The following is a 13,441-nucleotide window of genomic DNA, read 5'->3' on the forward strand; positions in this document are numbered from 1 at the left end:
CTTCCAAAAGGATGATTTAACCACCTCACGTGGTGGAGGAGAAACAGCTTCCCTCCACTTACTCTGTGGAGGTAAAACCTGACTGAGATTCCTGGGGCTGGAGAGGTGAGAGCAGGTGCTTTTCTTGGGCTCTTATATTCCCTCTGACATCCAACCTTTCGTGTCCACAGATTGGTAAGGGACCAGAGACCATATGTGAATGATAGAAAGCATCTATGGATCAGGGGGTCTCTATTTCCCATTTTCCCCTGAAAAAGAAAAGCAACTCTCTCTAGAAAATTAGTTATTCTGTTTTGAAAGCCTGAAGGTGATGAACTTGTGGTGATCCGCTTTTAGGTACAACTGTCATTGCTTTGGTGGCCCTTGGGGGTGCTGGTGGTATTACAGAGCACTGCTGTGGGCAGTCCCAAGCCTATGGATGCTTCTGCAGTTCCAGGACAGGCCCATGTCCACAGAGGCTTGCTTTTGTGCACCGAGCGTGAGTGACTAGCAGTGCCAGACCCAGGTGCAGGGGCTGCCTGATGTGGGCCCCCTTGTGTCCTTGTCATTTCTGGTTGCTCTGAGCCTCACAGCTAGAGGGGTTGCTGCTCAGCAAATATGGCAGACCTCTGTCCAAATTCTGCTGCTTTTTTCCTACTGAAATGTTGACCAGGTCAACATCATGTGGACCTGGTCCAGAAGCAGAAGTAGCTCATATTTCTGTGTGCTGTGTCCTGCATGCAGTGCCCTTGGCCCCTTGCCATGTACTGTGCTTGATTATTTCGGGGTCACATTTTAATTTCTATCAAGGTAGTCCCTGCGCCTGGCCTGCAGAACGAGGTAGTAATGTGAGGCTGGTGGAGGAAGTGGTAGGCCTTAGCCTGCCCTCCCTTGGGTGTGTGAGTGCTGTGCTACCAGAGCAGAGCTTCATCACCTGTGGATTGACTTTCGACTCTGGCAGAAGGGTACGTGCGCTTTCCTCTTCTCCTTCTGCGCCTGCTCCGCGTTACCATGCCATGTTCTTGGTGAAATTGGGATTCACCGTGCTGTTGTGACGGTAACTCTGGTGGGGGACGGAGCCACCAACACTTGTCCTTCTTCTGCCTCAGTGGTTGACCCGGACTATTGCTAGTGAGGTGGGGGATGCCGCATGTGGAGGAGCATGCCCCTACCTGGGAGTGCTGCTCCTGCCATGGGCCCCACACAGCCCTTTCCTGGGGTTCTTTGCCAGCCCCTGGCAGACAGGGAGGCTTTGCCTTCTGTGCTCCACCATGCCATCTCCCACTCTGGCCTGTACTTTCCATCTTGCAGACCTCTCCTGCCTCATGCCCATGTCCCCATTGGTAACATGTCTCCTTTACTGTCCTGCTGATGGGTTTGGGTGGGGAGTGGACCTTCAGTAGCAGTGCGTGGGAACCTTCCCTGATGCCCCTTCTTCAGAGGAGAGCCTGGATCTCTCCTGGGACTCCCGTGCCTGGCCCTCCTTTTCACGACACGGGTGCACGCTGCCCACACTGGTTAGATTTCCTACTAGTTGTTATGATCGTGGGTCCCTGGGTCCCTCAGGGGATGGCCCTGGCCTTGGTCAGTCAGTGTGTGCGACTCGATGAGCCTGTGTGGATGGAGCTGCTGGTGGGCAGATCATGTGCTTGTGTGCTGGGTGCCCCCCGCCCCTGCACCGCTCGCCTGTGCTCCTCGTGTCTCCCAGGCATTCTGCACGTGTTCCAGAAGTCAGAGTCAAACCCAGGTAAGGAGGGAGGAGTGGTAGGAAGAAACAGCTTAAAGTATGGGCTGATTTTTGTGTTATTCTTGGCTTTCCAGGAGAAAGGTGCTTGTAATTGGGAGTTCTTTACATACACCATTTTGTGGCAGATTTCTGGTTCAGTCTCAGGTGTAGTCTTTTACATCCAACTAGAACGAATGAGTCCTAGTCGCTGTCTGGTCTGGTTCAGAGTGTGCGGAGTGGTCGTGTCTGTCAGTGCGGCGGAATGCGCTCTCGGGTTTGTGGAACGCCTGGTGCGGTTCACAGATGCTGTTCCTTGAGACCGTCTGTACCTCTGATGAGGCGGTGGTCACAGCTCAGAGAGTGGAGGGCTGAGCACGGCCAGGCTGGGCTGCCATCAAGGCCTTTGAACTCTGCACCGAGCTACCCTTCTGCTGCTTCTGGCAGAGCGTCCCCTCTGGTGATGACCCAAGTGAGGGTCCTGTTGAGAAACAAAGCTCTCCTGGTGAAAGCAAGCAAGGAATTGTGGTTTTGGTGTGTTTTCATAAAAATGCTTCAAAGTTTTATTTTTCAGAGAGCAACTGTACTGTTGTAGAGAGTAGAAATAATGTATCTCTCTTTCATTTTCTACACATTTCCCTTTCTTTTGTGCTTTTTGAGCTCTAGTGATTGTATTGGCTGACTGCAGATGCAGGACAGCAAGGTGATAGGAAGGCTGTCCTGCTTGATTGCTGTTATCACAGGACAGTGCAGATGGGTGATTGGCGAAGGAGAGAGGGCAGCGTGCAGGCTGAGAGGCGCAGGGCCTGCGTGCCAGCGTGTGGGAGGGTTCCCACTGTGCCCTCCCTCGCAGGGCGCATGGGAGGTGAAGGGTGAGAGGAGGCAGGCTGTGTCCTCCCACGACAGAGCCAGGAGAGGGCAAGCCTGGGCAGGGGAGTGCCTTTCCAGGGGCTCTGATCCTCTCAGAGGACCGCAGGCCTGTGGGCCCCCACACACCGCCCGGCCCACCTCCCGCCTGCTGCGTTAGGATTGAGTCCCAGCACCTGAGTTTCTGAAGAAACACTCAGACCACAGTGAAAGCCAGACGGAGCTTTAGACGCTAAGACCCAGGGGTTGGAATAAAGGACAGAAAGCCGTGTGCGTGTGAACACTAATGTGAGGAAACTAACTTGCCCACAGTTCATCAGGAGGAGTAGGCGGCAAGACTGAGAGCTGCACGGAGACCAAGAGGGCTGCTTCATAAAAGGGCCAGTTCATTAAGTGAACAGACAAGTCCCAGATGTGCATCTCACACAGCTTTGCGACACACAGCAAGCATTCACAGACGAGAAAAGACAAGTTCATGATCACAGAGCTCTTAACACCCCTCCCGTAGCAATTGATAGAGTAGATAAATTAAAGACGTGAAGATCTGAATAGCACTGTCGACTGCCTGGTCCTGGCTGATTTGTAGATTGCTGTATCAATGTTCATTCCTTTCAGGATACATGACACAGTCATCAAGTGCATGGACCACGTGCTGGGCCCAAACAAGTCATAGTGGAGACCAGAGGGTTGAAGAAGCTCTGAGGTCATTTGATGAAATGCTTTAAAGTAGAAATCAGTAATATAATATGCCCAAAAATCTTCAAATATTTGGAAATGTATCTGTGTACTTCTGTGACTATGGATCAGAGAAATCATAAGCAAAATTAGAAAATGTTTTGAACCCAGTGGTAATGACAGTTCACATTGAAATTGTGTGATACAGGTAAAATAGTACTGGGGGAAGATTTATAGCATTAAATGCCTGTATTAGAAAAGTGAAAAGGTTTCAAACCAGCGATGAAAGCTCTATCTTAGGGAGCTAACAGGAGAACCACAGCCAGCTCTGGGATGCATCTGGGCCGTAGAACCTGGCCTCGTGTATCAAGCCCTGGGTTCAGTCCTCAATCTCACACACACACACACACACACACACACGAGCCAGAACCCAATAGGAGAAAGGAAGCCATCTCATGAGGGTAAAAGCAAACTGAGCGTGACTGAACAGGACAGGACTCTTGGAAGCTTAACGTTGGGTTTTTGAAATGGCCAGAAGAAAATGTCCTGGGAGAGGTGCTGTCACTACAGGTCCTGCAGACAGTAAACAGAGAGCAAGGGGCATTGTGTGCAAGGGTATGCCCATATGGTCCAGAGTATTCCTTGAAAGATGCCACCTAATAAAACCAATTCAAGAGGAAACAGAAAGCGATAGTGTCCCTCTGTTGGTTTAAAACATTAATTTGCAGTGAAAAAGCTGTCATACAAGGAAAGCATCGGGGCCAGATGGCTTTCTGTGCTCATGAGCTCTGGCAGACTTTTTAAGTTGGTGCATTCTAATTGTCCACAGCAGCGGGCTTTGTTGGTACATAGGTACCTGTACATGGAGCATGATGTCCTTTAAAGAAGGAGCAGGGCTGGTTCTGCAAGAACGCTGGGAGGAGGAGGAGGAGGAGGAGGAGGAGTCGTCAATGCTCCTCCTCATTTGTTAAGGTTTCACGACCCCAATACCAAAACCTTGTGGGATATGATGAGGGAAGGGAGCCAGGAGCCAGCAACTATGAATGGATGAGGACTTCTTTCAAAATGTCAGGTAATTGATTTTTCATTTGAAGCCATGGACAATCCACTGGCCAAAGAGTAGCTCTCCTGTTATAGACGGAAACTGAACCAAGCACCTGAAATAAGCATTCTGAGACATGGTCCAACAGGCAGTGCAGACTGACCTGAGAGAAGGGCAGTGGACTCTGGGTTGCTGTGCAGGGGGGGGAACCTAAATGAACTGGCACCTTCCTGAGGTGAGAAATTGGGAATGGGGGTTTGGGAGGCTGAGACGTTGGAGCAGAGTCATGTGGAGGAGGGACTCACACAGAGGGGGCCAAGGGCTGCTCTGCTGAGCAGCGTGGCAGTCCACAAACTGTGGAAGCCATCCGAATGCACCCAGTGGACAGTTGCCAGAGCTGCAGAGACTGAATGCTGGAGAGCACCGTGGAAGCTGTGACTGCCTGCTGGTGCCCTGCAGCACTCTCCTGGCGGGTGCCAGCATGTTGGCTGTTGAAGGGAAGCATTGCAGGCCCCAGCTGTGTGTAGAGGAGGTAAAGGTGACACTCGGCACATCTAACATTCAAAATGGAACAGGAAAGCATGCCCACAGAAGGAAAAGGATCAGTCCTCACAGTAAAACTGAATGTCTCAGTGAGGAGTGTGTAGAAGATCTCAGCCCGCACTGAGAAGAAGTTGCCAAAAAGTGCATGAGACTCTCTTCAGTGCTTGTTAGTCATCACAGAATCGCTCGTTAAAACCAGTGTGATACCATTTAACACTTTCTAAAGTGGCTGCAATGAAACAGACCGTGCTAGGTTTTGACCAAGTTACGGAGCAGTTGAAACTTTGGGACATTGCTGGTGGGTAGTGTGAGGTGGAACAGCCTCTCCAAAGAACCCTCCTATGGCCTCCTCTCCTCTTCCTAAAAGGTGCAAAGGTGAATGTAGATCTGCCTCATGACCCAGTACCTGTACCGCTTCATGTTTGCCTGAGAGAAATGGAAGTGGTCCCATAGGCAGGAGCTGACCAGTGGTGACGGGCGCCAGAGGTGGTTAGCTCAGGCTAGGGTCAGGGTTACTAGAAAGGGAGTGAGGAATGTTCCAGTTGGCAGGGCGACTTCAGTATTTCTATTGTATATAGATTATACTTCAATTCAAAATACCAGCGTCTCCCCCAGCCAGCCAGCGAGCCAGCCACCAGCCACCAACCACAGCCCACCTGCCTCCCAAGGAGCAGAGGGAACACTTGGGCTTCCTCTCCGGCTCTTACCACTGAGCAGCTGCAAGGCAGCACGCCAGGGCAGAGAGCAGCAGAAGCATGGGCCTGGTCTTCAGGAGCTCCTGCTCTGCTCAGGTGAGCCGGTGCTCAGGACACAGGCCTGCAGCTGGAGAGAGTGTGCCTCAGTCTGCTAGCCTGAGGCTGGGCCCAGAATGCTGGGGCCTGAGAACCGGAGAGGAGGGGGAGATGCTGCAGGAAGTTCACAGTTTATTGAGACATTAGCAGGTGCCCGGTTTGGGGCACTCTTCCTGGCCTTGACTCTCTTCCCTGACCCTCCCCTAGGCGGGTAGTGCCACAGAAACTGGCAGTGCTTCTGCACGCTTTTCTCAGTTATTCCTCTTTTGCTTTGTAATTTGATAAATTTATTCCATATCCACACTAGAAATAACCTTTCTTTTCTACAGCAATACTGTATTCCAGGCTTTGGATATAGCAGGGCTTTCAATTACATCCTGCTAGTGCTGCTTCTAATGTCAACACGTCATTGCTCAAGTGACATCCTTGGGCACAGACCTTGCATAGTCTGAGAATTATCCCTGTAGAGTGGGTGTCTTGAAGTGAAGGAGCTGCTCAAAGATTATGTATCTTTAAGATTTGATCAACAAAACTGGCACACTGGTATGGCTGCTTACTGCCTGTAAGAGTGCTGTCTACCCAGGGTGTTGTCAGTGATGTGTATTTTCATTTACAATTTTATCCAACTAATTCTTGGCAGATTTCTTGTTTTAATTTGTTGTTCTTTGGTCACCATCAAGGATAATGTTTTTCTTTTTTGTGTACTCTTCAGTCATTTCCAGTTCCTCTCCTTTCTGTAGGTGGCTTGTTCTCTTACTTTCACACTTTGCTTTTGCTCTTTGTATATTAGTGATGTTTAACTTTTTATATGCTGCACGGATTTTCCAAACATATCATTTGTTGTTTTAACATTGTACTGTCTTTTGCTGTATAGTCACTTTTGAATTTCTATATTCTTAGTTTGTTAATCTCTTCATAGTTTGTGAGATTTGTGTTTTGCTTAGAAATACTCTTCCTGTCTGGTGGCAGCAGATATTTTACATTTTCTTCTAGGGTTTTTAAATCTTCCTTTATAGACATGCATTTCCGCCACATGCCTATCTAGGGTTTTACCCTGTTTCCCTGCATAACCATGGCCATTCATTAACGTGTATCTGCAGGTTTTCCACACATCCTAGCTTGCAACATAGATAGTTTAGTAATTTGTGATTTTAGATAGTACTGGCACTTTCTTTTTAAGAAGCTTCACTTAATGGTTGCACCCCCCCCTTTTATTTCTTTTGCAAAAAGACTTGGCATAAAATCTCTAGCAATTATGCAATTATGTATAAAATACAGTGATCATTTAGAAATTAGTTTTGTGTGTTAAAATTTGTGATCCAATATCCTTCTGAAAACAGATCCATCTTAATGGAAGACCGTTGGTCTGTGGTCCCCTGACTTGGCAGGCCTTGAATGGCATCCTGGTTCTTGTGCACGTGTCTCTGTGGTTTTGAACATTGTTGTGGTCTCATTGGCTTCTCCCAGAGTCCTGTAGTTCTAGTTGCGGTAGCCCTGTCATAGAGTCCCCTATCTGCTACTGCAAGGATGCTGCTCTTGTTCCTCTTTTGGGAAACTTTTTGGTTGTTTTCATGACCCTGTTCTTCCTGGTGAACTTGGGTACGTTTGTCAAATTTCAGAACACATGCAGCGGGTCCCATAGGAGTGTTAACTGGCTTGGAACGGACGGTTGGTCGTTCTAATTCCTAGCCTTAGAGCCGACTGCCTGCACAGTTTCCTGTGAGTCTTCTCGCTTTTGCTCCTGAATGTCTTGGTCCCCGTCTTCCTTGTACTGCTGCCCTCCCCTTTCGTTGGGAGACCACTGTGGAGCATAGGGCTTGTCTAGTTGCCGTTTCCACACAGAGACCTCCTGACCGTCCTGACCGTGTGAAATGCCCACATGCCCTCTCCAGGCACACTCTGCCCTTTCTTTGAGCAGTCCTGTGGTTCTGGGCTCAGCTTGCTCCATCCTGGAAGAGGAAGGTGAGCCCTAAGCATGGACTGCCCAGCACAGGGCCTCCCAGGCCACTGGCCCAGTCAGGTGTCACTTGGTGCACCACTGGCCCATGGTGAGTGAGCTGCAAATGCTCCGTCTCTCTGAGCCTGGTGGTGTCCTCACATGTGTGACTGTGTGAGGCCTGTTGGTTTCCCACAGGGTCCTGCACTGTTCTGTCAAGCTCAGGCCCACGACACTTCCGTTTCTCTTGGTGACAGAGGAAGGCTGTCAACTTGGGAAGGTTCTTGTATTGAGCACCTTCTGAACTCAGACCTCTGAGTCTTGGCTTCTCTCGGTTCTGCCTCTCTCTCTTAATTGGCCTTGTCTTCAGGTTATTTGGGTCCTAACTGGTTGTAGCATTCCTGGGCCTTAGTCTGAGCCCAGCAGCTTTCAGAGGAAAGAGGAAAGGTTTCCTCCAGAGACTTGTGAAGGGCCAGGGGGAGCTTCCTTGGAAGCCCCGGGTGCTTATACCTTCTGCCCAGAGTTTGGATAGGGCAACAGGCCATTGTGGAATCAGCCCCTGCTGAGGGTGGCTTGGTTCTATAGTGGGTGCTAATCAAGTGCACCTTTGGAGCAGGGTGGGCAGGCTCAACTTCTGGGCTGCTGGGGGAGTTGTGGTCACTGCACAGCTGTGAGTCACAGGTATCTGGCTGGAAATGTGACTCTCCCCATCAGCCTTCTTCAGCTCCAGGGGAAGAGGCAAGACTTCTCATGTTGAACCACCCTTCATTCTTGGAGTAAATCCTGTTCATGTGTATTATTCTTTGGGTAGCCTGCTGTCTTTTGATCTGCTAAGATTTTTATTTTGATCTTTTTGTCTGTTTTCACAAGTAAGATTTGTCTGTGTTACAAAGTCTTTTCAAGAATGGGAGTTAAAACAGTTGAAAGACACTGGTGTTGAAGGTGACTTAGTTCCTGTGTGCCCTTGGTCAAGTTACTTAACCTCTCTGAGACTACTACAGTGGTGCACAGCCCTAGGTTACTCAGGCTGCTCTAGGATTGAATAAGATTGTATATGTGATATCGCTCTTTAAACCTTCAGCCAAGTTAGAACTTTGTTTCATGCTGTATATTCAAGATTTTTACTTCTTAGGAGTTGCTTATAATGAGGAGACAGGTTTGGAGGACATTAGTAAATGAGTTCTCTGTGCTTTCCTCCTAACCCACAGTCAGACAAACAGGGCCAAGCAGGAGGGAGCACTGGGGCATGACAGGGAAACACCAGTTACTGGTGTTCAGATGTTAGGTCCCTGCTTTTCATGAGGTCCTTAGGGAACGGGGAAGATTTGGTATTTTCTGAGATTGCTGTGAAATGCAGGTTATTGCTGGTACCCATTTATTCTGAATTTACTTTACTTAGACTTAGTAATTGGAAAAGATAAAATGTCAGGACTTTGTATTTTGTTGATTATATTGCTGAAATCTTCTCTAATCAGTTCTTTATTCCTAGTGTTAATCACTAGCTCTGAGCTGTTAGAAGAACTCAATGGAATATTCCTAAGTTAAATGGAGGAAATAATTGCATTGGATTCTGGACTCAGACAGGTGTTAATCCCCTGCTCATTGACCTGTGCTCTGGCTGTTCAGGGCATGTGAATGGGACATCATGGGAACACAGAACTGGCCTGTCTGTTGTCCTCACCCATGGCCTTGTGTGCCTTGTCCTGGCTGAGCCCCTGTCTCTGGCCAGCCCTTTCTGCTCCTGACTCTTCCCCACTGTGGGTGTCCTAGAAGCGCCTCTGGTGCAGGTCATTCTGCCCCGGGGCTTTTCTGTCCTGGCTCTGTGCGGTGTAGCTACGCCCTGAATTAATGCTGTGTGAAAACAAGCTTATTTCCAAGAAGCTTCCAAGAAGCTGCTGTGTGTAGGTGCCTAAAGAGTGAGAGATGAGGTGTGAGAGGGCGGAGAGAGGAGAGGAGAGCCCTCTTGGGGAGGTCAGGGTGGGTCCGGTGGGGCCGGGGGAGGGGGAGAGCGAGGGGAGGTAGGAGGCTGGTGTGCAGGCCTTTGCCAGCGGCAGGAGGACGGGCCTGTCCTATCTCAGGGCAGCTCCGGGGACACTCGGATGTGATTTGCAAACATGTCCTCTCTAAGATATGACTGCACACAGGTGGTGTGTGGCTGTGCCCAGGTGCAGTGGGGACTCACTTGCTCTGGCATGTTGAGGACAGCTGTCCCCTGAGCTCTTCTCTCAGGGCTGCTCCTGCTCCAGTTCCGGGCTCCCTGCCCCGCACACACTGGTGGGGTAGTTAAGCACTGGGGCGGTTTGTAACCCTTTGTAAACCCTGTTTTTCCTTGTTCCTTTTTTTTTTTTTTTTCTCGTGTGTGTCAACAGAGGAATTACGGAAGCTGAGCTGGTCCGGAATCCCTAAGCCAGTTCGTCCAATTACGTGGAAACTTCTCTCAGTAAGTGTCTGCCACCCATCTGCTCAACCTCGGGGCCTCCCCCGCGGGCATGCTTACCTGGTTGGCCAAGGCGTGGCCCTCACGTGTCCACATACCACCTGCTGCGTTGCCTGTGGCACAGGGGTTTGCACTGTCCAGTCCTTGCTTAATCTGTAGGTTAAGTTGACCAGGCTGGCAGGGCTTGAGGAGGGAACGGCAGTCGCTTGCGTGGCCACTTGCCTTTCCTGAGTTTTATCGCGCAAAAATCGTGATCGTCTGCTCCACCGTACAATGTTATAGTGCAGATTGTTCTGTTCCGAGAAGTGGAGACTGAGTGGGTTTCCCCAAGGGGTTTCTTTTCTTATAAGCATTAGTAATGTTGTTAACCAGGAAAGAAAGCAGAGGCAAGATGTGAGGAGGAATTCATGTTCTGGGATAGGCGCCTGAGCCGAGGCCCTTCCGGAACAGTCCATGGACTGCCTGGTATCCTCTGGCTTAATGCAGCAAGTGCATGTGGCCCTGCCCAGAGCTTCAGAATGGTTTCCAGACAGCTTCCTTGTGTTTTCCTTTTTTATTGTTTTTGGAGACAAGTCAATAGGGAACTGTAAGTGTCTACTCTAAATTGGGTCTGACTTTCAGTGTTTAAAAGACTCTTTCTTGCTAATGAGTCTTAATAAATTTGCAACTTAGTACCTCGTAATCCTAAATGCAGATGCAGTTCTGAACGGTGAATATTTATTGATTAAATATTCACTTGCAATTAAAATTAGACCTGCTGTGATTGCTTATATTTTTGTTTTGTGTTTTTTATTTTAAGCATTTATATCCAGTTTTCCAAATACCTTCCACAAGAGGTTATAAGCTCTTCAGATTAGTTTGTGGCAAGTTCTGATGAAAATACCTTGAAGATCTTTATTGCAGCTTTGTATTTATCAAGGATGTGCTGCGGTGAGAGGAGTCTCATGCGAGTTATTGTGTACTGTTGTTGTCCTTTAGCTCTGTGCAGGTCACGGTTTGATTCCATGATACTTTGAACTGTGCACTGGGCATCGGTGGGCAGAGGAGCAGCAATAGAAGATGACAGTGGTCTCACCCTGTCAGTGGGCTTGGGAGGGCAGCAGATGTGGGGGTTGTACATGGAAATCCTGGCAGTGTAGACCAAAGAAAACCTGGGCTTTCTCAAGCACAGCTGCTTACCTGTCCCTGATTTGGACACAGTGAAGAAGAGATACTGGGCTTCTGCTAGGAGAAGGTCAGAGTGCATCCTTGTGGTGGGATAGATCCAGCAACCTGGGATGGCATATTTGTAGGACGAGTGGGACTCAGTGAGAGCCATGAGGAAGGGGCCCAGTGGTGGGGGCAGTGTGAGTGCTCAGGGCCAGCTTCATGGGCAAGCAGACTTAATAGGGCAGGCTTTGAGGCCATTGCAGATGTGCAGGAATGGGCACAAGGGAAAGAGATGGACAGGGTAGTTCTCAGGCCTCTTTTGGGCCTGGGGTGATAGCTGAGAAAAACGTGTGTCAGGTTGGAAAGGGGGCACCAAGAAGAGGGGGTAGTTCTGGAGGAGCACAGACTCTTGAGAGTGCCAGGGAAGGCTTCTGGGACAGTGTGTGCTTATGGGGCATCTCAGAAGGGTTGCCAGTGATGCTTGGATGGGGAGATAGGGAGCTCACGAGACTCAGGGTGTGGTTGGGTGGACAGGCAGGAGAAGGCGGAGGCAAGCTGCCTAGTTCAGGTACCAGCAGGAGGTGAGGTGATGGGAGTCATGGTTAGAGGGACCTGGAGTAGGCCAGGTGCATCGTTGTCCCTCAGATCCTGCATGTTGCCTGGATTTCATCCTAAAGTATTTGAGCCAGGAGCCATGAGGCTGTTTCTGGAAGGATGAAGCCTTAGAATACCCTTTGGTTGGTTTGTCCAGTCATTTGATGGAAATTTGTTGGGGTCTCTGTGTTCAGGAGCTGTGTTTGGTGCTGGGGAATAGCAGGAGGGAAAAAGATCAAGTTTTGGTCGCCCTGGGGCCTGCAGAAGAGAGAGGGAGTGCAGCCATTTTGATCCTCAGCGCCCGAGGTCTTCCTGCACAGAAGGGCACCCCTTCCTGCAGGACCTTTTCCTGTGCCTATCGATACTGCTTGTCCTGCATCTGCCCCTTTATTCCTTTATTGAGTGCTCACTGCATGCCAGAGCAGACACACATGGGCTCCCACAGAAACAGAACACATCCCCTGGGGCCTGAGCAGGTGATGCCCTCACCACATAGTTTGGTCCAGTGTGTGGCAAGGAGAGCCACACTAGATGCAAGGGGGGTCTGTGCCCCCTGCGTCTTAGGAGGGGTTAGAGTTGGGACAGGGGCCACTGGGAAGGGCTGGGAAGAGAACTGAGTGGCTGAAGGCCTCAGGTGTGGTCCTAGAAGATGGAACAAGAGGCCCAATGTGTTGGGTCTTCTGGAGCAACGAGTGCGTCCTGTGCCTCTGCTGAGAGTGACGTCCCAGGCCCAGTCTGTTGCCCAGGGCTCAGGTGCTGTGGAAGGGAGTGTACCCTGAGGCCGAGGGGTGCCGGTCAGCTGTGGCAGTGGGCAGGTGGAGATGATCGAGGGGTTGACCATGATCCTGCTCTGAATTTCTCATAGGCACTGTTAGAATAAGCATGATTTGGGGGGCATGTCAACAGTGTTGGTTAGTCATTCCCAATTCTGCAAGTGACTCTCACATGTCTGCCTCTGTTAGGCCCTTGCAAATCTGGGGTCACAGGATATTTTGGAGAATGCTGGAGGGAGAACCCAGTCAACAGGTCAAGACTATAGAGGTCTAGAGAACGGGTCTCCCCAGGCAAGCTGCCTCTTGGTCATTCTCTGAATCCCAAGGGTTCCGCCTGGGTTCCTTTGTGACAGCCCTGGGAGCTATCACAGACCCTGGTGTGTGGGCCATGAAGCAAGATGGAATCTGTGTTAGGTCTAAGTGTCAGGCGTGCACCAACTCCTGTGTGCTATGAGCTAGGTGTCCGTGGCATGCTTGCCCCAGAGTGGGCAAGAGGCAGGGCTGGGAGGACTTGGCAGTTTCTTGACCTGTGGTTCCTCCAGTCTCTGCATGTTAGTGTTACCTGGAAACCCAGGAAACACTGATACCTAGGCTCCCAGACTCCCTCATGTCCAGGGTTGGAGACCATTGTTCCAGGACACTCTTGATTCCAGGAGGACAGGACCAGAACGTGAGCTGGCTGGGGAGCTGGGCACAGTCGTGTGGCCCCACTGAGGGCAGTATTCACTAGGTCTGTGATGCCTGGACTGAGGGGCAGCTGAGTGGTGGAGGGGGTTTGGGGGAGCAGGGATAAGTGAATGAGACTGGCTGGGAACCCTGCGCAGGTTGCCTAGGTGGTTCAAAGAGTGGGCGGGGTGGCAGTAGTCCTCCCCAGGCACTCAGTCCTGCCAGGACCTAGAGCTGAAGGGGCACTTGGAATCAAGAAGGCACCA

At 50.2% G+C, this 13,441-nt stretch overlaps 1 protein-coding gene across 3 annotated transcripts in view; it reads left to right on the forward strand.

Moving 5' to 3' along the window:
• The window catches only part of Tbc1d22a (TBC1 domain family member 22A), a 338,112-nt gene that overhangs the window by 83,481 nt on the left and 241,190 nt on the right, over window positions 1-13,441 (forward strand). For all 3 annotated transcript variants that reach the window (XM_047549403.1, XM_047549401.1, XM_047549404.1), the window contains one exon: window positions 9,926-9,996. In XM_047549403.1, the coding sequence (XP_047405359.1) occupies window positions 9,926-9,996 (71 nt within the window). The remainder of the gene's footprint in view (window positions 1-9,925; window positions 9,997-13,441) is intronic.

Source organism: Sciurus carolinensis, chromosome 4 (genome assembly GCF_902686445.1).
Source record: "Sciurus carolinensis chromosome 4, mSciCar1.2, whole genome shotgun sequence".
Classification (NCBI taxonomy): domain Eukaryota; kingdom Metazoa; phylum Chordata; class Mammalia; order Rodentia; family Sciuridae; genus Sciurus; species Sciurus carolinensis.